General features: G+C 36.5%; 1 protein-coding gene across 1 annotated transcript in view; it reads right to left on the bottom strand.

The window, feature by feature from the left end:
* Nucleotides 1–6,143: 6,143 nt before the first annotated feature.
* CHSY3 (chondroitin sulfate synthase 3) overlaps nt 6,144–26,508 on the bottom strand; it is a 183,515-nt gene continuing 163,150 nt past the window's right edge. The window contains exon 3 of the mRNA XM_040541387.1: nt 6,144–7,734. Coding sequence (XP_040397321.1) covers nt 6,169–7,734 — 1,566 coding nt within the window. The 3' untranslated portion in view covers nt 6,144–6,168. The remainder of the gene's footprint in view (nt 7,735–26,508) is intronic.

Here is a 26,508-nt window from a genome sequence, read left to right on the forward strand (position 1 = left end):
TCAATCATCATTGTCAAAGCATTCAGTCAGCTCATCTTCTCTTTACCAAAAATAGCAGCACATTGATGAATGTATAAAATATATATAATAATTTATTGCTCCATATTAATCTAAGCCAGTGTGTGCGTCATGAAAGCTTCCCAAACACCCAAATATAATTATCTCAAGAACAAGCATGTTTTTCTGCATCACTCATCTTGTTCTATGATATTTATTTATTTATTTGTTTGCTTGTTTAATGAAATCAGTTAAAGGCTACATGCCAGGAATAACTGAAAGTTTTGGGCACCTGTGTTGGCTAGCATACTTCACTTTTAGAAATATCTTCATGGAGCCTGTGACATTGCTGGGGTTTCCTTATTGAAGGGATGTCTTCAATGGCTGTGCACAGAAATTGTGGCAGCTGATGTTTTTGACCTATGTATTTACTATCTGAGCAGAGGGTGAGTATGCCACATCAGAGTCCCTCTGAATCTGAGAATCAGTCTCTCATTTGTTCAGATAAGTCTGGTAAATCTTGCTGGCTGTATGAAGCCGACTGCTATGCCCATAGTCATTTAAAATTATTGCTAGACATGGCTGACTTATGAACACTAACATACTGTAGGCATCCTATGTGCAGCAGAGGCACTTGCCCAGAGATAGTCTTCCCACCAGCACTACAAAAGAAACAAAATCCAATATAGTAGATCTTTCAATCTCTACCTACATGGCTAAGCTCTTCACTAATGCTAAATAAATACTAAACCAACAAGGATGCTTAAATTTATCTTCAAAGTTCTGACAGAAGTCAAGCATCTGTTGAATACTTATATGTCTAGAAAACAAGAGCATAAAATAACAGTTTGTATCATCTAGTTCATATATGTGTTGTCTTACATTTTAATAACCATTTTAATATTCATTTTGTTAAAAATGATGGAATTGCTAAACCTGCTTCTGGGATTTTATATAAAAGATTTGAAGGGGAAAAATAAAAATAAAAATAAAAATAAAAATAAAAATAAAAATAAAAATAAAAAAAGAGATCGAGAAAATCCCTGGAGTCTATTCATTTTCCTAGAGTTAAGAATAAGAAAGGTTTTGCATCTACTTGCCTTGATGGTAATCCAGTATAAGGGAGACCAGAGGAAGGGTGAAGTAATAATATCCAGAACACTTTTAAATTATAGTGACAAATAGTATATATTTGTGTATAGGCAAATGGAAACAATTTGAAGCAGGACTGGAAATTCATTCAGCAGTTTTATATGGCAGTGACATCATAAAACCATAACAGAAATATTGTGCTAGCTCAAATATGTTCAGCTACTGTTGCAATATATATTGCAAATGGGGAGACCCAAGGAAAGGAAAATAAGAAGGAGAGGATAAGTCATGTTAAACCAGCTTATTAATCAAGTGAATAAATGCTGACAGAAGAAAATGTACATAAAATTATTCTAAGAAATAAAAGAATTAAGAAAGGATTGATTTAACTTTATATGTTACTTACATACAGACAATACAGAGAAAAAACCTGCAGTGGTATTCAGTTATTGTAAATAGATAGACTTTTGCCAAACATCTTGTGCTGCAATTTAGGATCTTAATCATCACTGCTACCCTCACTTTGTGGCTGATTTTTGTATGTATCAATTATAGGCATTTCTTTTTCTTTTTCTCTCTTTCTCTTTCCTCTTTTCTCTTTTTCTCTTTTCCTCTTCTTCTTCCTCTTCCCCTTCCTTTTCGTTTTCCTTTCCCTTTTTCTTTTTCTTTCTTTTTTTTTCTTTTTCTTTTTCTTCTTTCTCTTTTCTTTTTTTTTCTTTTCTTCTTTCTTTTCTTCTTCTTCTTTCTTCTTCTTCTTCTTCTTCTTCTTCTTCTTCTTCTTCTTCTTCTTCTTCTTCTTCTCCTCCTCCTCCTCCTCCTTCTTCTCCCTCTTCTTTTTTTCTTTTTCTTTTTCTTTTTCTTTTTCTTTTTCTTTTTCTTTTTCTTTTTCTTTTTCTTTTTCTTTTTCTTTTTCTTTTTCTTTTTCTCTTTTTTCTTCTTCTTCTTCTTTTTTCCCTCATCTGGTTCTTTTTTGAAAAAATAGAGCAGAAGCACAGAACAGTCCTCCAGTCAGAAACTCACCAGTTCTTAGTCCTTAGTTTTCTCCAATAATTTTAATTGATTTGAGGATGCAGGAAAATAAAAGATGTAGACTGCAGCTGTGCTTTGTTTGTATCTTAAAGCTAGTTTTGCTCTTTGGAGAAAAATTCCTTGTGTGGCAAGGTATGTGTTAACTAATTACCAAACCAAAAGACTTTTAAATTACTTATTTGTTCTATTTAAAGAAAGTGGTTGTTAACTCATGCTCCTTGGAAATCTCCATATTTCTTCTGGATCTGCAGTTAGTTAGATTCCTAAGAGCCATTTTACCCTTATTATAACTTTTGCAACAGAAGTGTGGCACTCTTGACCACACTGTGTTACAAATTTTCCCAAAGGCACTTTTGTGCTCATCCTTCTAGTCTTTGGTGAGTGCAGAAGACAAGTCTGTACTGCTTTTTTGGCACAGAGCCTTTGGCACCTTTTATCCCCATGTTTCTCACAATATGGTAGATCTTCAAGAGTGAAGTGTCATCCCCCATCCCACCCTCCCCTTCCCCTCCCCCTCCCCAGCTGAGTGGAAGGACTGCTGGTTTTGTCTTTCCTCTGCTTCACAAAGTCCCTTGAGAAGAAATAGGGAACTTGAAAGGAACCAGACTCCCCTTTCCACCTGGGGACAGGGAGACTGAGGGTCTGCACAAGGCTCCATGCCACCCCAACCCAATAAAACCTCAGTTTGACATCCTCCATTCACTCCTCCCAAGTCCTGATTAAAATAGTTTTTTGTTGTTGTTGTTGTTGTTGTTGTTTTTTCTTCCCAAAAGCAGCCAGCAGCAGCAAATGGCTTCGTCTGCCCACCTGCAGCTCCAAAGGGAGGCATCCAGCAGCACTGGTAGCACCAAGGAGGTGCCTTAGGCAGAAGGTGCAGACTCCTTTGGCCAAGCCCCTTGCCTTCCCCCAGCCTTCTGCCTTTCCCTAGCTTGAGAGCAAGTATACTCTGCTGCAGGGTATATTCAGCAACTCTTAGGAAGCCCAACCTGATGTCTTTCGTTCATCTGGAAGATATAAATGCTCTGTTAAATTAAGTACTGTGAGCTGAAAACCATGTCAATATGGGGCTGGTGTCAGTATTTCTGTGATTCTCTGTATTTCTGAGATTGTTTTAAGAACAGCAGTGTCTAAAGCCAAAGTGCAAGCAGTTTGCAAGCTGCTTCATAGCAATGAATCCAGGAACCCTACTTCCAGAGTGAGGAGTTTTTGGAAGAATTGCTCATTATGCTCTTTTTTTTGTGAATCCATTAATCACGCATTTACAAAGGGACATCATAGACACAGAAATTTCATTTTACAATCAAGATTATGATTCAGACTAGACAAAAGCAAACAGTTGAATAGCAAAGACATTCCCATCTTAATCTATATATCCATAACATTACTTTAACACTTTTGTGCTTCTTTTTTTTTTTTTTTTTTTTTTTTTTAATGTGATCTCCATAGAAGGCATATTATTCCTTAAACTAACACAAGTTCTCAAGTTATCTCAGGATAGTTATTTCAAAAGACAATGCAATATTTCATAATAAACATTTATAATCAGGTTTTTAATAAAGTAATTCATCATATAAACAAATGAACCAGTCAGACACTAAATAAATATTCATACTGGTAAATACTAGCATTTTGCTTATATCGCTTAGGACCTGATCCTGCAAGCCCTCTGTATACATCTTGATCCCCATTGAATGATTGGTTCCATTTCTTGTTCTAGTCTACTATATTACTTTGAGCTGAGCAAATACTTTCTGTCCACTAAGTTAAAAAATGAAATAAGCACTGGATTATACCTCAGCAGATAATTATCTCCTTAAACTTGTTTGTAAATCATTATTTTCATTCATGTTTATGAAATCATCACAAACATTTATCAACGGTTATTCATTTTCAGATATTTGCAATCTGGGTTGCATCAGTTAGTTGAGATTAATCAAATAAAACACGTTTCCTTGTTCTTGGCTATCTAGCTGAACATAGCAAGAGCTTTGCACTCGTTCAAGCTGAAAGAGAAATTCACAAGAATTCCTTCATAATTAATACTAAATTTTATTTTCCCCAGATGTTTGAGCTAACAATACTGGGCTAGGAAGGAAAGAGCCTCCAGGAGAATAACAAGCCAGGAGCACTCCTTGGGGAGGGCAGAAAAGCATGAATCTGTTCTCATCTAACACAATTACTACCTTTTCCAAGGCAATAGGGATGACCTTGTTTAAAGAATACAAAAAGGCTACAGCCAGCCCTTTGACTCAGAGTTTACTTATTCCCTTTTGGGGATGCCTTTTTCCTTGCATAGCAAATCCAAAACAGCTACCCACAGATAAGAGATATTAACTGACCTATGCACCCTCCCGGTGCCTTAGGAAATTTATCAGGATATCTTCACACAAAAAGACATGTTAGCAAATTCCAGTCTCCTGGTTGTTGTTTGAAAGGAAACACAGAGGAGGTCAGTTACTCTTGAAAAAGTATTTAGCATATGAAAACTTCAGTAATTGCTTACGTTCTTTTGCCCAGTTCATTCTGAAATACAATTAGAAATCCAGGGTACTGAGGTTATTGGATGTACCCACTGTATTAACTTAAGTTTGGCTGTATGCTGATGGTTTCTTGGATGACTTTGAGCTCTAACCAAATTGTAACATGAAATGTTACAAGCATATGGTAAAAATAATTGCAACAAATCACTGCCTGAACGGAAAAGAAGACCACCTTTTGAAATGATTCTCTCTCTATTTATATATATATATATATATATAGGGACATAAGCACACACACACACTCACACTCACACACACATAAATATATATCCCCATATAAACATTTCTCTAAAATACAAAAAGTTGTTTTCATTATTTCTTATGTTGGTATCATTTTAAATACTTTACTGTGTAAATCAGTAATATGACAACGTCAGGCTGTCCAGAGAGATAGATCTTAACATAGTCTTACAACCTCCACTAATATAAATATATTGGCAAGGAATTTTGACCAGCAATAGTAAATTCTGAAACTTAAATAATTATTCTACAATTATTTTAATTTTAACAACAAATTGCTTCTGAGTACCAATATTCACAGAAAACATTAAAAAAAAAAAAAAGATACAGCTTTAACTTCTAACACTCTGTATCAACTGCAGCTTCAAGAAGGGAATGTAAAAGAAAATTATATATTAGAGACTCATTCTAAAAAGAGAAACGGCAACTTATACTATATGTTTGAAAAAAATAATACTGTATGCCTGCACTTTATCATAAATTACCATCTTGTGTCATAGTTTCTTGCCTGCAAATGAAGGACATTGGTTCACAAATGTCCTGAAGTGTACATGAGGATTTGATTAGATTCTGTTCCTTGTGAAAATAAAGTTCATTTACACTTAGAGTGAACAACAATGAGGAGTTTGTTATTCTAATAAGACATTTAAGGACCTTGGTAGCCAGTACCAGCTGCATTTGCAAGTAACTCCTCAGTTTTTCTTTTTCTTTTTCTTTTTTTTTTTTTAAAAATAAAGTTACAATCATAGTTATTCATTTACTTTAAAAATTTTAAAGATGAAGAAAAGTAGTGTTTATACATATAAGTCCTGATATAAATTATAAAACTCAAGTTTATCTAACAGAGTTCCATCCCCAGAAGAAGCATAAAGCACTTTTGTGGTACCTTCACCAGAAAATATTTGTATCACATCAAGTCTGAGAAATGCAACAAAAATGATACTGCATCCTAAAGCCAAAAGAGAACACTCTTCTGATGCAGTCTCTCATGATGGATGTGCTCCACGGGATCATATGATTGCCATGACTTGACTGACTTTCAAATAAAGGAAAACTGACAGAATTCACCTAACCAGTTCAGTAGGTATAAGAAACATCAGTGAACAGCAGACTCATCTTGTTTGAGGTCAACAGTCTTTGGAAGACAACAAAGAGGGAGTTTAAAAATACAACAGCAAAATATAATAATAATAATAATAATAATAATAATAATAATAATAATAATAATAATGAGGTAAACTCCCCTTAAAAGGCCAAATGGGTTGAGATGTCAGGAGAGAGTTCGATTGTACCTGACACCCAAATGTTTCTCTAGCCAGAGTTCAGCAAGCTGCATGGTAGAAGCAAAAGTACTTGCTTTGGACCCTAAGCACATTTTATATTGTTTTGGATCTAAATTGGGGTCACACTGAACTGGGTGAAAAATATGAACAACTCCTACTTCTTGACTTCTAAAAGCCTTCAAGCCAGATGTTATCACTTTAGTATAGAGGTCTACATCCTCAAGTCCCCAGCCTTGAATTGAGGTATCAAAGCCACCAGCAGTAAGTAGATCACTTTTGTAAATACAGGTTATTCCAAATCCATATTCCCTCCAAAATCCAGTTCTTTTTGTGAAAACAAAACTACTGTCAGCTGGAGGATTGCCTCCATATACTACTTTCGGATCATATTGGCTGAAGATGATAGGGTAGTAAACCTGTTCTCCCTGAATAGTGTTCTCTCTGCATCGCTGGAGGAAGTCTGGTGTGAATATCAGATCAACGTCACAGAACAGAAGCAAGGTGCCATTGTCAAATTGAGATGAGGCCATTTCAAGACCTAAACCTCTGGAAAACTTTCCTGCCATAGGAATCAGAGTCATATCTGCTGTAGGATACTTAATGCTATATTCTTTCAACAGTTCTATGTGTTTGCTGGAGTCTTGGCCTGACTCAGAACTGAAGAGAATTATTGCCAGCTTTACATTCTGCCTGGGAATCAAGCAAGTCTTCTCAAAGTTATCCATAAATCTCGAGAAAATGTCAAATCTTCCTATAAGAGGGACAAGAATATGTATTTTCTTGTCACTGTGTCCCCCAATGTCTTTGGTGCCCTGGAATGATGAGGAAAAAATCTTTAAAGAATTTGAAAGAAAAGAAAAAGATTGTGTGTTAGTGTTGGTATCCTCCAGCAGGCTTCTTACATCCAGTTCTTCTGCTTCTCTGAAGAAAGGTTTGCTAAACAATTGCTGAAGGTAAGCATGACGTCTTACTGGAACTGTAACTTTCCTTCCTTTGTGCCTTTTGTACAAAAGCAGTAAATCCAGGATGTACTCCACCCCATGCATAGGATCCACCCTACGGTAGCCATACTGTATTTCCTTGAAATCAATCAGCCTTCCTCTAGATCTTGAGTTCTCATTTATCATTTCCATGACTTGCATCACAGCATCATCCAGTGCAGCCCGCAGGACACTGCTCAGGCTCTGCCGGGGTGGCTGGTTCTCCACCATTGAGTAAAGAAATTTTCCTGTTAGGAATTCCCACTCGATGACTTCATCCCTTTCATGTGGCTGGAAATGATTGAAAGATGGTAACACTCCCAGTTGCTGATCTTCCTTATTTATTTCACTGTTACTGAGCTTGCTCATGAGGGCACGTTCCCTATGGAGCTGGATGGTCCGATAGCGCAGTTCGGAAATTTTGCGGCTCAATATATAATTGTGCAGCCTGTATTGGTAGGCTGGTCTTTTGTTTGGATGAAGGGTTATGGCTGTGTGAATCTTGCTGTTGTGAAGATCTTGAATGTAACCCTTCCGATTATGTTCATAGTTTTCATGAAACAATTGTTGCATCTAGAATAAAAGACGGGAAAAAAAAAAGACAGTAAGTGGAAGTGCTTCTACCTACAAAATGACCCACATTGATACTGTTTATCATTAGGAATTTTGATAGATCATAGATGTTTTCAGGCACAAACTTTAATGTATTTAACAGCAACTATTGGTTTTGATTGATTTTAGTCTCAGTTTCAGCACAGCCTGCAGTTAGTAAATACTGTCCTCTAACTAAACAGAAGGGCAGATATTTCGGGATTATCTTTATTTAATCAAACTGCAAAGGTCTGTAGGTACTGCAAAGGTCTATGAGTTCCTGTGTGCAGGCTGAACCATACTGTTCATGAAACACTGTCTTCAGGTACATCTGATTAGCAAAGATCCTTACTAAAATTTTAGCATCACTGAAATTTTTTCCTTAAGAAAATCTTGGATTTATATCTATGCAGCACATAGCTGCCTGCACTTCCTACAGCCATACACAAATGGATAGTGCTACTTAATATTCATTAAGCAAACGGACTTCATTTCACCACAATTTTTATTTATTTATTTATTTATTTATTTATTTATTCCAGTTGGGGACCAACAAGGGGACAAAGAATTAAGGGACTGAAATTTAATCATTGGAATATGTGAGCTGGCAGCAATACATCTAGTAGTATGTCAATTAAATCATAGATCATGCTAGTATAATTCATCCTGAGTAATTTCCAATGTATTTCTGTGACAAGAAAATTCATTCTCCTTCTGTCAAATTACTAATTGTAATGTATCTCTTAACTTTTTAGAAGACATTTTATGGCTGAAGCACAAGTCTAAGATTTTGAATACTCGGACTTTATACCCTTCTGTGCTAACAGCTGAAGTATGAACAAGTCATAAAACTTTTTCTGACTCAGCCTCTTTCCTAAATGTGCACATAGCTCATTATACATTTAATGTTATGAATATTCATTCTTAAAAGGAGAGCAGTATGGAGGAGTAACACATTAAGTTCATAAATATGGACCCACAAGCCTTTGCGAAGTTAATACCTAAAAACTCCACAGGAAAAAAAAATAATTTTCAGTGAATAGTAGGTAAAGAAGAAGAAGCAGTTCTTTTTATCTGAAAACAGACTGGTCTGTAATTAAAACATTAGGAAAATGTGTTAATTAGGTAGAAATTGTTCAAGGAGGTGTAGTAAGCTTGAGCTATAATCAGATTTGAGATTTGTATTGAAGTTTTTCTTTTATACACTAAGGAAATCAAGAAAGGTGGCATCTGATGACACAACATAGACTAGAAACATGTAGCCCATTTTACTGCATTTTTTTCTAGAACAGAAGTCTTGTTACTAGAAGTAATAATAAGCATAGGGTACCAAATGTAAAATAACTCTTAACAAGCTAAGATCCATGACAATTGTTCAAAAGTCCATTACCATGTACAAGGAATACACATGAGAAACACAGGGTTTCAATACAAAGCCTCTAGAATCCCCCTCCCCACCCAGGCGCTAAATGACTCTGCTTGAAGAAACATTGCTAGTCAAGTCAGCATTTTTGAGGCTATGGTCACAACATGAAGAAAAAAAATCTTCCTAATTCTGCAAACTATCTTCAGTGATCTTAACTTCACTTTTAACATTGCAGATATTCCAGAGTGAGAGCGCCAGTGGAAAACATGTATATAGTTACAAGAAGACTCAAATACTCCTAATTCACAGAACACCTCCTGTCTAAACATGTCAGACCACATCTTATCTTGAGAAAGAGGTATTTTGGTTCTTACTTGAGATGAGACGAACCAGCGACATGGTTTGGGTGATTTCCTCGCTATCACAGGAAACAGGCACCAACATTATCAGTACTGAGTCCCATAATCCCAGAATGGTTGTGGTTGGAAGGGACAACCCCTCTGGTTAAGCATGGCCACCTACAGCAGGTTGCACAGGATCATGTCCAGACAGCTTCTGAAGATCTCCAAGGAGGGAGACCCCAAAACCTCTCTGGGCAGGGTTTCATCAACAGTGCTGGTGAAATCAAAATACGGCTTCCTCGTGGATGAGAGATCAACATTGGCAGGACAGGCAGATTACAGGATGAAGGACTGAATCCCAGAGAAAAGTGCCTAGGAATGGCCTGGGTGAGGATGCCTTACTTTTGTACTAATCATTTTCCCTTCTCCCTCTACAATTTACATTTTGAATCATGAGAAAACATCAAATGGTCAGGTGAGATTTCCATCTCTCCAGTTGTAAGCTTCACTCCCTTCCTTGCACAATTTATTTAAAGCTGTCTACTGTGTGTTCTGCAAGTTGACTGTGCTTTTATATTTTCCTTTCAGTCACAAATCCCAACAGCTAGATCTTCTGTCTTCTTAGGATGCCAAAAGTACTAGTGTTTTATTAATCATAAAACTACTGGAAAGGTTATGTTATTTTCCAGAAAAGAAGTTGAATCTGTAATTTTCACATTTAGAATTTCACATTACAATCCCCTTATAGAAGAGAAAGCAGATGTATAACTTTTTAAATGAAAGAAAGAAGGGAAGGCTGTTTAGTTACTGAATGGCATCAACATCCTTCTCCACAATTCCTGACACTCCTCTCTTTCCTAAGTCCTCCTAAGCAAAGAATCACTTCAGTTTCTCTTCTTCATCCATAAAAATGTTGTTTGAGTAAAACTGAAACAACCATAACCACCTTTACAAATTTAACTTATCTGCTTATCTGAACAGCAAGTTTCACTTAAAGAAGTATATATATATATATATTATATATATATATATTTTACCCCAAAGATTTTTAACAGATGACAAACTGCCACTGTAAATCTAAACACTGTCTTATTGTGCAAATTCTTCCATAACCGTTGACTAATTACAAGCTTGGCTTCACAGCAGATTCATTAGCAGCACTCATTCAACAGGAATATTCTATTAACATAAATTGTGCATTTTTATTACATTCCAATTTCAGATGCCTTAGTTTATTAGATATGCTCCACTGAAATCATAGTGAGAAGATGTACTCCATTATACTAATGACTTAGCCTTTGATAATCAACAACAGATTAACAGCAGCAATGAAAAAAGTTTGCATTAACTCAGTAATACAATATTTTCACACATATAGAAAACTGTACTAATTCATTTTCACTGCTGTTACTGAACAATTTTAATACATCTCAATAATGAGAAAACAGTCCAGAACATATATGACACTGAAACGATAAACTCTTCTTCCTGAAGATAAGAATTTTTCTTATTTGCTGTTCACCCATTGCACATCTTAATTCCCAAACGCTACTATAATACAGAGAACAAATAAAAGAGAAATTCAATTCTTGAAACAATATGCTAACAGAATACTCCAAATTTCAGTTTTTTTTTTTTTTTTTTTTTCCCCATCGCAAAGTGCTGGTATGGTAGTCAGAACAATGACTGATTTCAACTAATCTAGTGGAAACAAACTTAATTTTTGATGGAAATATTCTATTTTGGAATTCTCTCTCTCTCTCTTTTTTTTTTTCTAAAACAACTGGTTTACTTTTATAGAATTTCAGATCTGAAATTTGCATTGGCATTATCAAAATGCTGTTTTTCTCAACTTTTTTTTTTTTCCTTTTTAAATCTTGGTGCCACATAAAATATTTATTTATTATTATTTTCTGTAGGAGAAAAATGTCTTCTTATAATTCAAATTCAGCTAAATGTGATGCTTTTCTCTGAAATTTCTAAATAATAGGTTTGTTTAATCTCGTTCAGCCCAGGAAGCAAAAGGGAAGATGGTTAGCTTTCTTGAATGACAGATTTGTGCAATGGCATGAACTGGTCAGTGCAGTCATAAGTGACCTGGAAAAGGAGGTGACTTGGGAGGCAGTAAGATATAATAATCTAAACTAAAATCATTCAGCATGGTAAAAATAAATCTGCCTGAAAAAGTTCTCATGATTTTGAATGGCTAGGTAATAAAATAGATTAAATTATCTGTAGAAAAATGTACAGCACTTGTGAAGAAGGCAATCCTAATTACACCTGAATGATAACAGACTGTGTGCCAGTTGTTAGCACTCTGGAAAGTTATACAATAGGCTATTCCATGCAAATGTCACCTCACTGTTCAGTCGTGCTGAAAGAACAAGCAAATGGGACACATGGAATCATTTGGACAAGTCCAGAGTGAATCAGAAACATCACTGTACCATTGTGTAAGTCCATAGTGCACCTGAATCTCGAACACCACATACAGGTACCTTGTCAATACCTTGATGTCCCATCAAGGGAAATCAATAACATAGGAAGAGAAAGGCACTAACCAAGGTCATCAAATGATCATGCATGTGTACCGTTAGATGACTAGGGTGGAAGAGAGTAATCCAGAGAGGGCCATCCCCAAGATAGCACCATAAGGGAAGTGGATAGGAATAATCACTGTCTCTTCTCACATTGTGAGCTCTGACACATGCAATGATGCTCTCAAGATTCAAAAACAGAAATGCAAATACTGACATAGCTCAATCACAGAATTTACTGGTACAACAAGCTGTGGATGAAAAACTTCTACATGCATTTCAAATCTGAGTGGGCAGCTTAATAGGAGTCTTCCATCACTGACATGTTAAACACAAAGATCGAATTTCTCTACACTACAGATTGGTGGTGCTGAGGTTGAGGCTGTATCACAATATGCCTTTATTCTCTTATATCTCTCCCTGCTTCTACGGGTTTCTGCAGAGAAAGCGTACTTGGTCAAAGGAACATTTCCCCTGACATGATACAATCACTTTAGGCTCACTGAAAGTAGTGAATGGGAGAAATTATTTTCAATTCAATAAAGAGATGCACAACATTTTAATTTTTCACACTGCATGACTTTGTGACTTTCCTGAAGACCTTGCTGCCTTCAGAATAATTCTTACAGCACAACTAACACAAGAATTGGCAAGGGTTTCTGCTTGCCTCTTTTCATGCCAGCTGAAATTAGAAGTTGGCAAGAAACACCGATAACCTAATCATGCTCAGAGAAACTCTGAACTGCAAGCAGGAACAAAAGAAAAAAAAAAAAAGAAGAAGAAAAAAAAAGATAAGAACCAAATTAGAATAAAGGTGATGCTTTATTATTGTGGGAGAGAAATACAATAGATAATACATAAGCAGAATGTAATTTGCGTTGCAAGCCCTGAACTCTTTGCAATCTTAGTTTCTTAGTGATTCACTGATGTAATAAAAAAGGAAAGTTCTTACTACATACACACAAAAGCCCAAACCAACACACTTTATTATTGCAAAACTATCATTCATTAAAAGATAGAATGCAAATGGTCATTTTTAAATCAACAGATTTTTTTTCTTTGAGTATTACTTAAAACAGTCTCTCCATAACAGTGAGGACATGATACTTAATCCTCCATCCACTCCAGGTATTCTTAAATCCATAATACTACTAAACTGTCCACCAATTTATCTAAACTTAGCTTTTAAAAAATTCAGAAATATGACCAAGAACTATTATTGCTTTTTCTTCACCCTGCTTTTTAGAGTTTAGGTCTCCAAAATATAAAGAATTATTCAATATTTTCCGATGATTTCAAGAGACACTTCATCCATATGAAGAATGTATATAAAATCTGAGCCTGGGGTGATACTGTCTGGCTGAACAGCAGCAAGGTAAGTACCTGAACCAAGGAGAAAGTGAAAACAAACAAACAAAAAGACAATTCAGGTGCAGGCTGAGATACAGCTACAGGCACAGTAGGATGTTCTCAATAATATGTAGTAGAATACAATGCAACTTTAAGCTTTCCAGTGGGTGATCATAAACTTCCAGACATGAAACAGATTTCTGCAAGTCTCTTGGCGTAGTGTTATGAGAAAAACTGTCAGCCTAAACAAGATAAGGATTAAGACTGAAAGTACAAAATGCATATGGACTGGATAACAGAGTGGCAACAACTAGTTGTGTTGAAATGGGGGACTGTTAGTTTAGAGGAAAGTCATTTACAGAACCTTCTGGGTAACTAGTGCACTGGCACAACATGTGGAGCACAGCTTATGACACAAAGGAGAAGGCATCATGATCAGACAAGAGGAAGAGATATCCAACAAGAAGAGCCAGGGAACTTGAAGCAGTAGTTTCAGAAATTCCAACATACAAAACCATACATCCATGATTATAGGAGGTAGGTGACTAAACATATTAGGAAAGTTGACCTTTTAAACTGGAAATAACTGACAAGTAAAGAAAACGTAAATATATTAAAGAGAATGTAAGTATATTAGCAGACAAGGTGAATGGAAAATTGAACAGAGAATGAGACACCAGTGTTTCCTCCACAGAAAAGAAACATGATTCTGTGTTTCATTGGTCAGTGTATTTCTGAAAGACACGGCAGACAATTACAGACAAATCTGAACCTGCATCTTTATCAAAAGTGTGGGATCAAATCAATGCCAATGAGATTTGCCAGGACTGCAAACTGTTCTATGAGAAGAAGTTAATGTTATTTGGCTTTTTTAACTTCAGAAAATGAAGGATAAGGATCACACTGTCTCTGAATACATTAAGAAAATAAGAGAGAGATTAACTAGAGCAAACTAGCCATTGGATTACCTGGGTAGGAAATTACAAAGGAATTTTTAGCTGTCAGAAGAAAAAGTTTTAGATCAGATTTTCAATACTGGTAATATATATAACTTTGAGTTTCATCAGGTTATAAAAAACAGATTTCTTCTGAAAAGGGGAATCTATGACTTGAGAGATCCACTCATTTTCTCCTAATGATACTGTTTGTTTCTTAGTAAGAATTAATTACATATTAATTGGCAGAAGACAAGCTTCTTACAGATATTACACTGAAAGTACTTTACATCCTTTCTCTATTCACAGTTCTTAGCCAACAGCAGTTTCTTATGTTTCCACTTAATGTAACATCTAACAACCAGCTTTACAACTTAAAACAACAATTGTAATAGCCTTATTTTTATAACAAACCCATTTATTTGTAGTTTATAATGCATCTGAGTAACAACTTTGTGGAATATTTTGCCACAAAAACAGAACAAGGATTCATGGTTTACTATTCACATTATTGTAAGGGGTTAAATACCTTCATACTATGCACATCACTTTAATATATGATGCAGCCAGGTACGACACAGGAAGAACTGGCTTATAATTATAATCTAAGAGTGATTATAAAATGCCATATTTACAACAGTTATATCTTCCTGCATAGCGACAGGCACATCTGCTAATTCTTCCTGGAGAAATAAGGTTGTGCCAATAAAGCAGCAGAAGAAAGTGCTGAACACTATATTCTGTTTCACTCATCATTAACAGACACATTAAATAACTTAGGCACCAGAATCAACAGTCATCCTGCTGACATTGTCCCCAGGATGAACAAAACTTGATGTATCAATTCCAGCTCTAGCATGTAGGGGCTGGTAAGCAGAAAATTTACAAGTACACACCATGAGTTCAATTAATAGTGTCTTCACCACTAGGACTGCTCACTCACAACAATGTGGTCTATCTTCTTATTTACAGTTAAGCTAGATATGATTTGTAATGTTCATAACAAAATAACAAATTCATAATTCAAAATAACAGTTTTTTTGACTCTTGCAAACAGTAGAATTGTGCATTAGTTACTTATAACTCTTCTGTTTGCTCTCACCTTAGATTAATAAATAAAGCTTAACATCAAACCTTTACAGAGTGTTTACCCACATCTCCTTTCTCACATGAGTCAAGCCATTGGTCTGAAATAAGCTCAGCACTCTTTAAGCCAAATGATATCAAGGAAATCTGAGATAAAGCTCTCATGAAACAGTACTGCTCTGTTAAGAGTAGCAGATTTTTTTTGACATCTCTTTTTTGGCATAGATTTACATTAAAACAAAACAAAATAAAACAAACAATCAAACAAACAAAACCACTCCAGATCTGAAAGCTTTCCCTCAAAGTAGGAGAAACAATACAAGAAGGATGTATGAAGTCATGCTGTTCTTTTATATGATTTTACCAACTCTTCTGTTATTAGGAATAGGTCACCAATCCTACAAGCCTGTACAATGAAAAAGCCTATGTTAAAAAAGAATGCTAAATACAAAAACTTCTGGATGTTATGAAAAGATTCTTCACCGAGAGGGTGGTTGGGCACTGGGACAGGCTCCCCAGGGCAGTGGTCACGGCACTGAGGCTGCCAGAGTTCAAGAAGCATTTGGACAATGCTCTCGGACAGATGGTCTGACTTTTGGGTGGTCCTATGCGGAGCCAGGAGCTGGACTTGATGATCCTTGTGGGTGCCTTTCAACTCAGGATATTTTAATATTCTATGATAAACCAACAGCACTGACATACAAGTACTGCAGCACACCTGCAAGAAAATAGCAAAATGTCTAAAATGACCCTCTGAATTACCTAAGTGAAACAGCTGTGCAAAATGTTGCATTTCAGAAGCCAACAGGTTCAAGGAAGCTAGGCCTTGACCCTTTCAACTCTCTTGGGTTTGGCCTGCCTAGTGCCACTAACCCTCGCCTTAGGCTCCAACCAGCCTTCAGAGCAGGAGCAATATGGGTAACAGGGAAGGGGCAAAGGATTAACAAATTGGTAACAGTACGACAATGGCAATGAGCAATAACCCCGACTCATGGACAATCTTCTTTCCATTTGTGTGTAAAAAAGAGAAAGTTAAAGTGCTGTGTTATGTGTGCCACCACCCTCTTCACCCTTGCAGACAGCAGCTAGCTCAGGTGTTTTGATGATGCTGAAAATGTTCCACTCCCTATTCTGGAAGAAAAAGGAGAAGCAAACACAGGGAAGATATAACTGATTTTCCCACAGGAGCTTACAGTTAATGTAATTCAGTGATCTTCAGATTTGTGGTTGTTCTTCCCCCATAAGTCATTGGGAGAGCTCTGGAGAGGACAGCATATCCATGCTTTCATGGAGTTACACAATGAGACACTGGCAACTGCACTGAGTCTGGCTGTGTGGTCAGACTTGGGAGCCAAGCATGCCCCCTCTCAGCACAGACTGAATATGCTTGCAGTCCAGCAGGAAAACTCACCTGCAGTTCTGCCATCCATTTGCCTCATTACTGCCTAATTACTTACCACAGTGGCATTGCCTGCTATCCCATCTGGGCAACAGCCCTACACACACACATACTTTAAATCCTTTTGAAGATCTTGGCAGGACACGTGCACTTCCTCAGGCAACACATCTGTGGTTAAGATAAATATTTCCAAATGATTTCCAAAATGTTCTTGGGTTTCCCTCCCCATCAGGTGAAGTGGAAACCTGCCCTCATGTGAGAGAAACCCTCCCAAGCCCCCAGGGCCACACTGTGCAAACTGCATCTCACCCAGGTTCCTGCCATGCTGCAAAGACTGTCCCAGCTCCTGGTACGACCACCCTGCACCTCGCTCATCCCTGATGCCTCACATAGATTGTCTGGGAACCTCTTGCAGAAACAGGGATTCTGACTTTATTCCTGCAGGAAGGACAGATTTGAGACCTAGCACCCTGTGTGAAGGTTGAAGAGATTGCTGCCTTGGTTTCCAAGCAAACTGTTCCACATCTGGGAGAAAGGAGAGCTGAGAGCTGTTCTCTACTTGTCAGTGTGTCGATGAGCTCTAAAACAATTTCAGATGTGGAAAGACTGTGTCAAAGGTGTTTTTTTTTTTATTATTATTTTTTAATTTTTTTCCCTGTTGGAGCTTGCTGACAGAACAAATGCTAATATTTATTCTCAAACAATTCTTTTTGGTTGGAGTTTTCCTAAAACCAAGCAGTTCTTTTAATATCTGATAGCTCAGAGATACTGTGTAGCATCCTACAATAGTATCTATATAAATGACTTGGAAAATACAGTTCCTTATATATACAAGTTGTATCTTCTGACTGTAAATGCTATGATGATTGTCCTAGGATCAATAGCAGTACAGTACAATGCTCTCATGCTAAGCCCGTAAATAATTTGCTGTGATCAAGGTAAAGAAAATCAATTTTCTTTCCAAATGCTAAGACCTAGATTTCAGTGATTTCTCTTTTAGATATACAGTACGAGACAGGAGCAGAGTCGATTAATAAGCAATATTTCATAATTTTTAAGCTATAACTTTCATCCAGCATTTCATAACTTTCATTCAGCATTTTACACACAATAAACACAAACTCCTTCAACATTTGTATTCATGTTCTTTTGTGATTAAAATAGCATGATTAATTTCATTATGCCGGTCTACTCACTACTGTTAATCTGAATCAACTATTCTCCACAAAAAAAAAAAAACATGCTAGCTATTTCAGGTGCTTTGGACATAATTCATATTATATTTAAAGAAAAAAGGCATTAATAAACTTACAGAAAGATAAAAATACATCTTCAGTGTAAGTCACAAAAACTTTACAAAGGTTTCTATATAAAATTTAAACAGAGCATTTAAAGATGTTTTTATCTATAAGCCATAAGCATTTCTATCATGTAATTAAAAAAAAAAAAAAAAAGCTTAAGTCCTTAACTTCAAGGAGCAAAAGAGGTAAGTTACTTTGTTAACATCTTACCCTTAAGTAGGAACATTTCTGAAAGCACGTTAGAACTACTATTGAACCATAAAGTAAAGAATGTATTCCTGTTAGCAAAAATAATGAACGTTTCATTGTGTCCGTGGAGTTATTTATTCAAATAAATTTGAGTTACAATTAACTCTATTACATAATAAATGTATTTTAAAGTGTTTAAGTATTTTTCCTTCCTGATCTTAAACTGTTTCTCACTGTCTTATTAAAAGTAATAAAAATCTCTTGTCTAATACTTATTTCTTTCTAGACAAACTGGGGTGAACTGTCCTGATTGTGCCTTCTAGCACTGAGTAAATGAGAGATTTGGCCATACACAGGCAAAAACATTAAAATATTCTAAATTGCTAGTCACTAGGACTTTTGCGTCTGAGACACAAACAAACAAAAAAACTTTAAAGGTCACAGATTTGGTTAGAAATATCAAATTCTATCCTTTGGATTACAGAAAAAAAGATGAAACGGTGACTTGATGACTGATTATCTTCTCTGAATTGTTTCAATGTGTCTTGTGAAATGAGCTAATACATTTGTTTAATGATAAACTTCACTAAAACATGGAGTTGTTCATCTGTGGATCTGATCAGAGATCTGAACACTGTAATTATTTTTGTAAGTGCATTATTAGCACAAAAGCTGACTTCACATCACAAATTATACCCAAACTGGAAACTTGGTATTTTTGTGATACATGGATAATATTGCATGGGACTAACAACATATCCCATTTTTCAGGATTACCCCAGAAAGAATTCTTCCTGAAAAATTTGCGTTTAGTTACACAAAGAATATGAACAATTCCATTATATTCATGACAAGTTAGATTTTTAAAGCTCTTGATTTTTTGGATCCTCTGTTTTATTACAGAGTATTTGGCAATATTCTGTGCCTTCTGATACATGGTGCCCAGTATTTATGAGTTCTGAGGGAGAATAAATCTAACTGAAGAATCTTCATGGCTTTACTTTAGACTGTTGTCCACTACAGAAACTGTACATTTTAGGTTGCTCTGCAAAAGTTAAAAAGTACTTCCTTAATTGATTCAGTCCTAAGTCTCTTTTCTTTTGAAGTAACTAATTCAGCAGTTTAAATGTTGAAGAAATTATTGAGAAAAAAATCACTACCATTTCTCATTCATTTGAAAAAAACATTAAAATCAGCTTCAGGACTACAACTGCTAAGGTAAATTGCTTTATGTTAGAAATGCTTCTCTGTCTCACCCGTTAGCCACATTTCTGGCTAAATAAGGAGTTCTAAATAAAATCAATTATTTACGTTTAATATTCACAATATATTTATTATAGCATATAAAAGGGAAATGCTCTGAGGTATTATACAGCGGTGTAATCAATTGTTAAACATTTTTCCTCATCTCAGTTGGGTTTTAGTAGTCATTAATAAGTACTACTGTTTGAGGCTAAAATTTGAGGCTAAAAATAAAGCAAAAACCATTGTTTTCAAGCTTTTTAGTTGCTGTTTATCTTCAGGTTTACCTGATTTTCTGACTGATTTATCTTGATACAAAAGACAGAGCAAAAATCGGGTTGGAAGAGACTTTAAAGATATCTATTTCCAACCCCCTCTACCATAGGCAGGGATGCCACCCACTAGATCATGTGTCTCAGGGCCTCATCTAAGCTGGTCTTGAACACTTCCAGGGATAGGGCATCCACATCTCTGGGCAACCTGTTCCAGTGCCTCACCAGTGCCTGGGATCTCTTGATGCAGCCCAGGATACAGCTGGCCTTCTGGGCTGCAAGTGCACACTGCTGGCTCACGTCAAGCTTTTTGTCGACCAGAACCCCCAAGTCCTTCCCTGCAGGGCTGCTCTCAGTGAGTTCTTCTACCAGTCTGTACTCATGTCTGGGATTGCTCTGGCCCAGGAGCAGCATCTGGCACTTTGACTTGTTGAACCTCATGAGGTTCACATGGGCCCAATTCTCGAGCTTTTCCAGGTCCCTTTGGATGGCATCCCTTCCTTCTATTGTATCAACTGCACCACTCAGCTTGGTGTCATCTGTTCAAAAATGAACAGATCTATGCACCTTGAAGTCCACAGTAATTTGGAAAGAGTACTTTACTTTCCATGAATGCCAAAAAAATAAAAATATTTAAAAAATCTGTAACTAGAAGATTTCTGTATATGTCACATAACAAAAAAGTTATTTTTTTAAGCCTGCATGACAACTATTTGTTGACCGCTAATTAATATTAACTGCCTTTTCATGGCTATAGGCATTCCAACACATCACGCTGTCACCCTCAAGCACTAATCTTCTGCAAAGACATAAGCTTTTGGAACTTGTTTGCAAGTACTTTTAATCCAGTGCAACCTGCTGCCACTTTGATCCTCAGCCCCAAACCCTATCTTGTTTTAAGAGTAAGGGACTGGGCCAGGTGATCTCCAAGGTCTCATTTGACTTAAATTATTCTGTGACTCTACAATTCTATGTTAAGATGTGTTCTGATATTAAGAAACACAATCCAAACAGTAACATGTGGCAGAATTTTCAGAATCAGTTTTCTGAAAAGCATATGAAGGAGAGGATGGAAATTAGTAAGACAGAAACATTTTAAAAATACAGAACATAAAGACAAAAAAAAAAAAAGCATCTTAAAAGAAATTCTGCATAGGATAAGGATGGGCAATAAACCTGTTTTGAGGAGTAGTGAGGACCAATTCACTTATGGGACCAAGAAAGAACATTCAGATACGCAGGAAGGAATTTCTCATTCAGAAAGCAGACTTTGCCCTGAATAAGGGAATGCTGTACACTGTGAGATATGTTCTCTGCTACTGAAATGTTCCTGAATGGTAAAGAGAGCAAAGGCAGGGAAATGCACATAGGGCTTGCTTTGTCTGACACTGTGCTCTTTATGTCAAGTGACTACTAAGGGAATGCTCCTAATACCAGTGAGGCACCATAAGGCTTGCTTACACCTACCTCCTTCCACTGGATGTTAAAACATACCAGGAACGTTCACACAGTTGGACATAGGGGATTTAGCTGCAGGGGACCATGAGAAATAAGCAGTATGCTAATGAAAAAGCCAACATTTCCAATACTGAAGAGTTGCTAGACCAAAGAACAACTCTGACGGGGCCTAGGATGCCCTAGCCAGAGCAATGCCAGGCCCCGTCTAAGGTGCCAAGAGATGAGAGTATGCAAGGGCCCATGGAGTGGAGCCTGATATAAGGGTGGTTGGTGAATTTTTCAACACAGAGCTTGTTCAGATATACAAAAGAAGAAATATAACAGAATGCTTCATTTGCCTTTGCTGTTGCTTGTCTGATTAATTCTAGAGATATTTTCTCCTCAGATACAGAGAGATCTGAAAAGAAGCATAAAGTGTTTCCATATCTGCAAATATTCATAACTCATAATAGCAAATCAGATTAGTAGCAAAAAATAACTCAAGCACTGAAATGGGAAAAAAATGTTTTAAAAGTCATTCAGGTCCTCAGGAAAAAAAAATGAGATTGGCTGGAAAATAAAAATAAAAATATAAAAAACAAAAAACCCGTATCTCTCTGTATTTCAACAGAATCCATAATCATGCATCTAAAATTTGATTTCTCTTGAGGCACAGGCACGCAGCTTGTTTTTGTCTCTACTGTTCAGCAATTACAACCATTTTTTTTTAAAGAAGCTATCACTCTACTGCAAATGCACTTCAGAAAACTGCTGTTTTTACCCCTTAAAGAATCTTTGAAGCCTCTAATTATTAGAATAAAATCCAATAAATGTTTGCATAACCAATTAAGTACAAATTTATACTGCAGCACTATCAGATAATGTTTAAATGATGTATGGAGTACAGCAACCATAACTTCTATTAAGTAACACCATGAATTTTGTGTTTAAAAACTTTGTCAACCAAATGAATCTACATTCTGAAATTATTATCTATTTGTTTTTATTAATGTCTCTGCACCTACAATAAAAATACTGCTGGAAAAACAGTTGGCCTCAAATGTCTTTTTTTATTCAGAATTAGCAATATTTCACAGAGAATTACTTCAAGTATTAATATTTCCAATTCCATTAGCCCCATCTGGACAGATTTTTCACACAAAAAGACAGGTCAAGCATTATAAAGCGATACGCATAACTGAAAACCTTAAAAGCTTGTCATAGGAGTGACACTTGGTTATTTCTTTAAAGACAGAGTTTAAGAATTCAATCTGCAGCATCCGTGTTAAATTACATTCAGCCAGACAGCATCAGATAAAAATTCACTGCAACCTTTCATGCGCTGCAGGTCTAAGGACAAAGACAAGAATGGGACGTCGAGGTAATACATGTTTTTAAAACTAACTTGCATAAAAGCACAATACATTTTCAGGGCAAGAAAACTGGAAAAGACTTAAAAAGCTGCTTGGAAGCTTTTTGGACATCTTAGATAGTTAACTAGTTTCCTTGCTTCAAGTACAGCAGATGATGTTTACCTTTCTGTTTTGGGGTAATAAATGCAACATATTGACGAAACCTAACGTATCGAAACGGATAAAGACTGACAGAAATTGGCAAACTGAAAATAGAAACAAGTCAGGGCCATTATATATCCAAGATTTACAAGGAGGAACGTATTGCTAATATAAAAAAGACAATTATAAAAATCAGCAGCTGCAGCAGAGCACTGACTTTCTGCTTAAAACTCGAAGCATTTTACATTTATTTGATTTTATTTGAAGCCTTAATGTTTATTCAAACTGCCTTTGAAATGTGGTGTCTTGCAAAGGGTGTTGGGTGGAGTACGTGTTCAGTTATGGATGTGTTGGAGCAGAGGAGTCCTGAAAGACAGCACCCAAATAAAACAAAACAATCAAACAACAACAACAACAACAACAACAACAACAAAAAGGAACACCAAAAACCCCAAAACAACAACAACAACAAAAAGAAAAACAACAAAACACCACCAAAATTTGTAAAGCTGGCAGAAGCTACAATTCCTTCTGCACACATTTGTCTGGATATGAGACCACCACCATCGTTCCACTTCATATGATTTCAGCATACCTAGGCTTGACAGACAAATGACAGATGACATGAGCACTGAAGTGTGTTTAAGTACCTGGCTGTGGCTTGATCTGTGTATACACATTTATAGGGAAGTTATGAGAGCTATGAGAGCTGAGTATGAGCTCTCAGAGTACTGAGAGCTATGACAAATGGCTGCCCACAGAACAAAGTACTGCTAACTAGTCACCTTGACCTTTCTTATATGATTAAAACAGGCATAAATTAGAGAATGACAGAATCGCAGAATGGTAGAGGTTGGAAGAGACCTCTGGAGATCATGTAGTCCAACCCCCCTTCCAAGCAGGATCACCTACATCACATTGCATAGGAATAGTATTTCTACAGCAAGTCAGTGAGCAATGCCCCGCTCTGAACACCAAATCCTCCAGTCCACTTTATGAACCTTGGCATCCCTCAGCCACCTCCCGAGATGAGCTGGCCTTTGGTCACACCACAAGGCTTACCTGCTGTGTCCAGACCTTTTACACTTCTAGGCTCCCCCTTGGGAATGCAGGCATGAACGCAGTGTTTAGCAAGTGCATAGACATGAAAAAAGAGATCAAAAGAGCACTTTTCTGGAGTCAAGGCTCCTCTCTTTGTTCCCTCAACCAGCAGCAGGGCTTCGTCTTTGCATTATGCAGAGGTCTTGCATTGCAAGTTAAGTTGAGCTTGGCACTGGGAGCTGTGCTCCAAAGGTGACTGGAATGGAAACCTGCCTCCCAGCCAGCTTCTTCTCACAATGGTAGGAATATTAACTTTACAGAGGAAACATGCAGTCATGCAGCTTCAATAACACAGGAATAATTTACAAGATAAGGGAAATCAGACACGTCTCTTTTACTAGGGCAGCAAAACTGAAAATCAGCAGACATAAAACTTTGTAAAGGAAAAAAGTCTGTATGTGATGAACTACATGAGGAAGCCAGCATTCCTTAAAATCACTGAAGCACAGAACTTATCACAAAGCTAAAAGGATTAAACATACAGATAACAAGAACATCCAAGATGACATTATAAGGGACAAGAGCAGCGAGGATCCTTGCTGTTCCAGGGCAAAAGCAATTTGGTAGCTCAACAATGGCACATTGCAATATCTCGGCATGTGCTCACTCCAAAGATCAAGCCTACAGGATGCGATATTAATAACCCTTCTCAGAGAAAAGTATTTAGTAAAAAATGAGATTTTGAACACCCTCACATATGTCAGAACACATTTTAGATACTAAAAAGTTGAATTTTCAGTACCTTTGGACAACAAAATAATTAACACAGAGTAGTGAAAAAAGAGTTTTGCTTTATTTTTAACCCGATGAGCACATTCCAAAAATAATTAAATATATTTCAGAGTCCCATTTTTACCTCTCATGTTAAATAAGAAAACACAAGCATCAGCAGACCTGTATCGCATGTCTCAAAGCTCTTTATTCCATCTCTGCTGATTAAATATTCTCTTCTTAAAATTAACTTAAACATAACATGTATAGCAGCTTCTACAAAATTTAGGAATGACTGAAACATAATTCCAGTGGCTGATAGAGTATTAAAAGTTGCTCCCTAGAAGTTACCACTGGAGAATTAAAGACTAAGATAAAGAAATCAGAATCACCCAAATAACCAGAACTCTCCCCCAAAACAACAGTCAAAATCAAGATGGCAAGATTTTCTGTTATACTTCTCCACTCCCTTGATATAAAGGCTGTTCACCAGACTGCACACTGCTAGCCTGCACAATTGGCCAGATTTAATCTCTGATTTAATTTTGCTGCACTTGCACTGCATCGAATCATTATTCAGCTGAGGAGCTGAATAGTATGCTCCCCTTGTCAACCTACTTTTTTCCTTTCTTGCTTTGTCAGTAAAAAAAAATTAAATGACATAAAAAAGGATGTTCAAATTAAGATTTTACTCCTTATGGTGTAATCAAGATTAAGTAAAGCTTCCTTCCAGCTGATTTTATTAACATTAAAGTTTATGATAAATTATGAACCACCCTTGAGCTAAACATTCAATTAAAGTAACATAAACATGGCAGGATGTCTGTTACAATGTTTTTCTTAGAAGAAATCCTAATTATATTGCCATTATACTTTTCCACAGGCATTGCTGTGTTTTCTGACTAGATGGGATGAAAATATAGCATTAATTAACGTGAATGTATTCTTACAACATTACCAAGAATTAGTCTTACACTAAAAATAAACATAATCCATGCCTACTGAGTTATGTGCTTCATGGGGACTGGAGATATTGCACTGAACAGTGACTCCTCATTTTCCTGGTATTATAAAATATTCTTAACAATACACTTTATTGTTGGGATTCTGAATCAGGAAGTGCTGCTGTTTAGTAAAAAGAAAAAATCTTCCGGCTGCAGAGTGATAATTTAAAATCCATTTTATACTGCCTCTTATGTCTTTATGGCTGAAAATGTTACTGTTTTTACAAATTTGAAACAAACACTAGAAGATCTATGTTAAAAAAAAAAAAAAAAAAAAAAAAAAGTGGTATTACCTTCCTAAAGGCAATTTCTAATTCAAGCCATAGAATTCATACTTTTTTTTTTCAGATGGTGAAAGACCCGAATATTCATTGGTTCCGCAGTAATAAACTCTACCAATTTTCTTACAAATCAAAAAAGCATGTCTAGACTAGTGATTAACTGAGAAGGAATTCATAATCTACATGCACTGTGTCTTATATAACATTATGTCATACATTTCTGTATGAAATAAGTGTGACCAGTGATAAGTAATCAGTGATGGGACCTGAAGGAATAAGTGACCAGTGATAAAACCCACGGGAATGGTGTCAAGCTGCGATAGGGGAGGTTCAGGCTGGATATCAGGAAGAGGTTCTTCACCGAGAGGGTTGTCGCGCACTGGAACAGGCTCCCCAGGGATGTAGTCATGGCACCAAGCCTGTCGGAGTTTAAGAAGCGTTTGCACTGTGCTCTTAGTTATATGGTCTGAATTTTTGGGTAGACCCGTGTGGTGCCAGGAGTTGGACTCGATGATCCATATGGGCCCCTTCCAACTCGGGATATTCTACGATTCTATGATTCTGTGATTTCTGTTTTATACCAAGTCTGTCATAGTATGATGAAATATATAGAAAACTGTTCTATAAGCTAACCATAAAGATTATGGAATCATAAAAATGCAAAACAAGAAAATTGGCAAATGGGGAATT

This window comes from Cygnus olor, chromosome Z (genome assembly GCF_009769625.2).
Source record: "Cygnus olor isolate bCygOlo1 chromosome Z, bCygOlo1.pri.v2, whole genome shotgun sequence".
Taxonomy (NCBI): Eukaryota; Metazoa; Chordata; class Aves; order Anseriformes; family Anatidae; genus Cygnus; species Cygnus olor.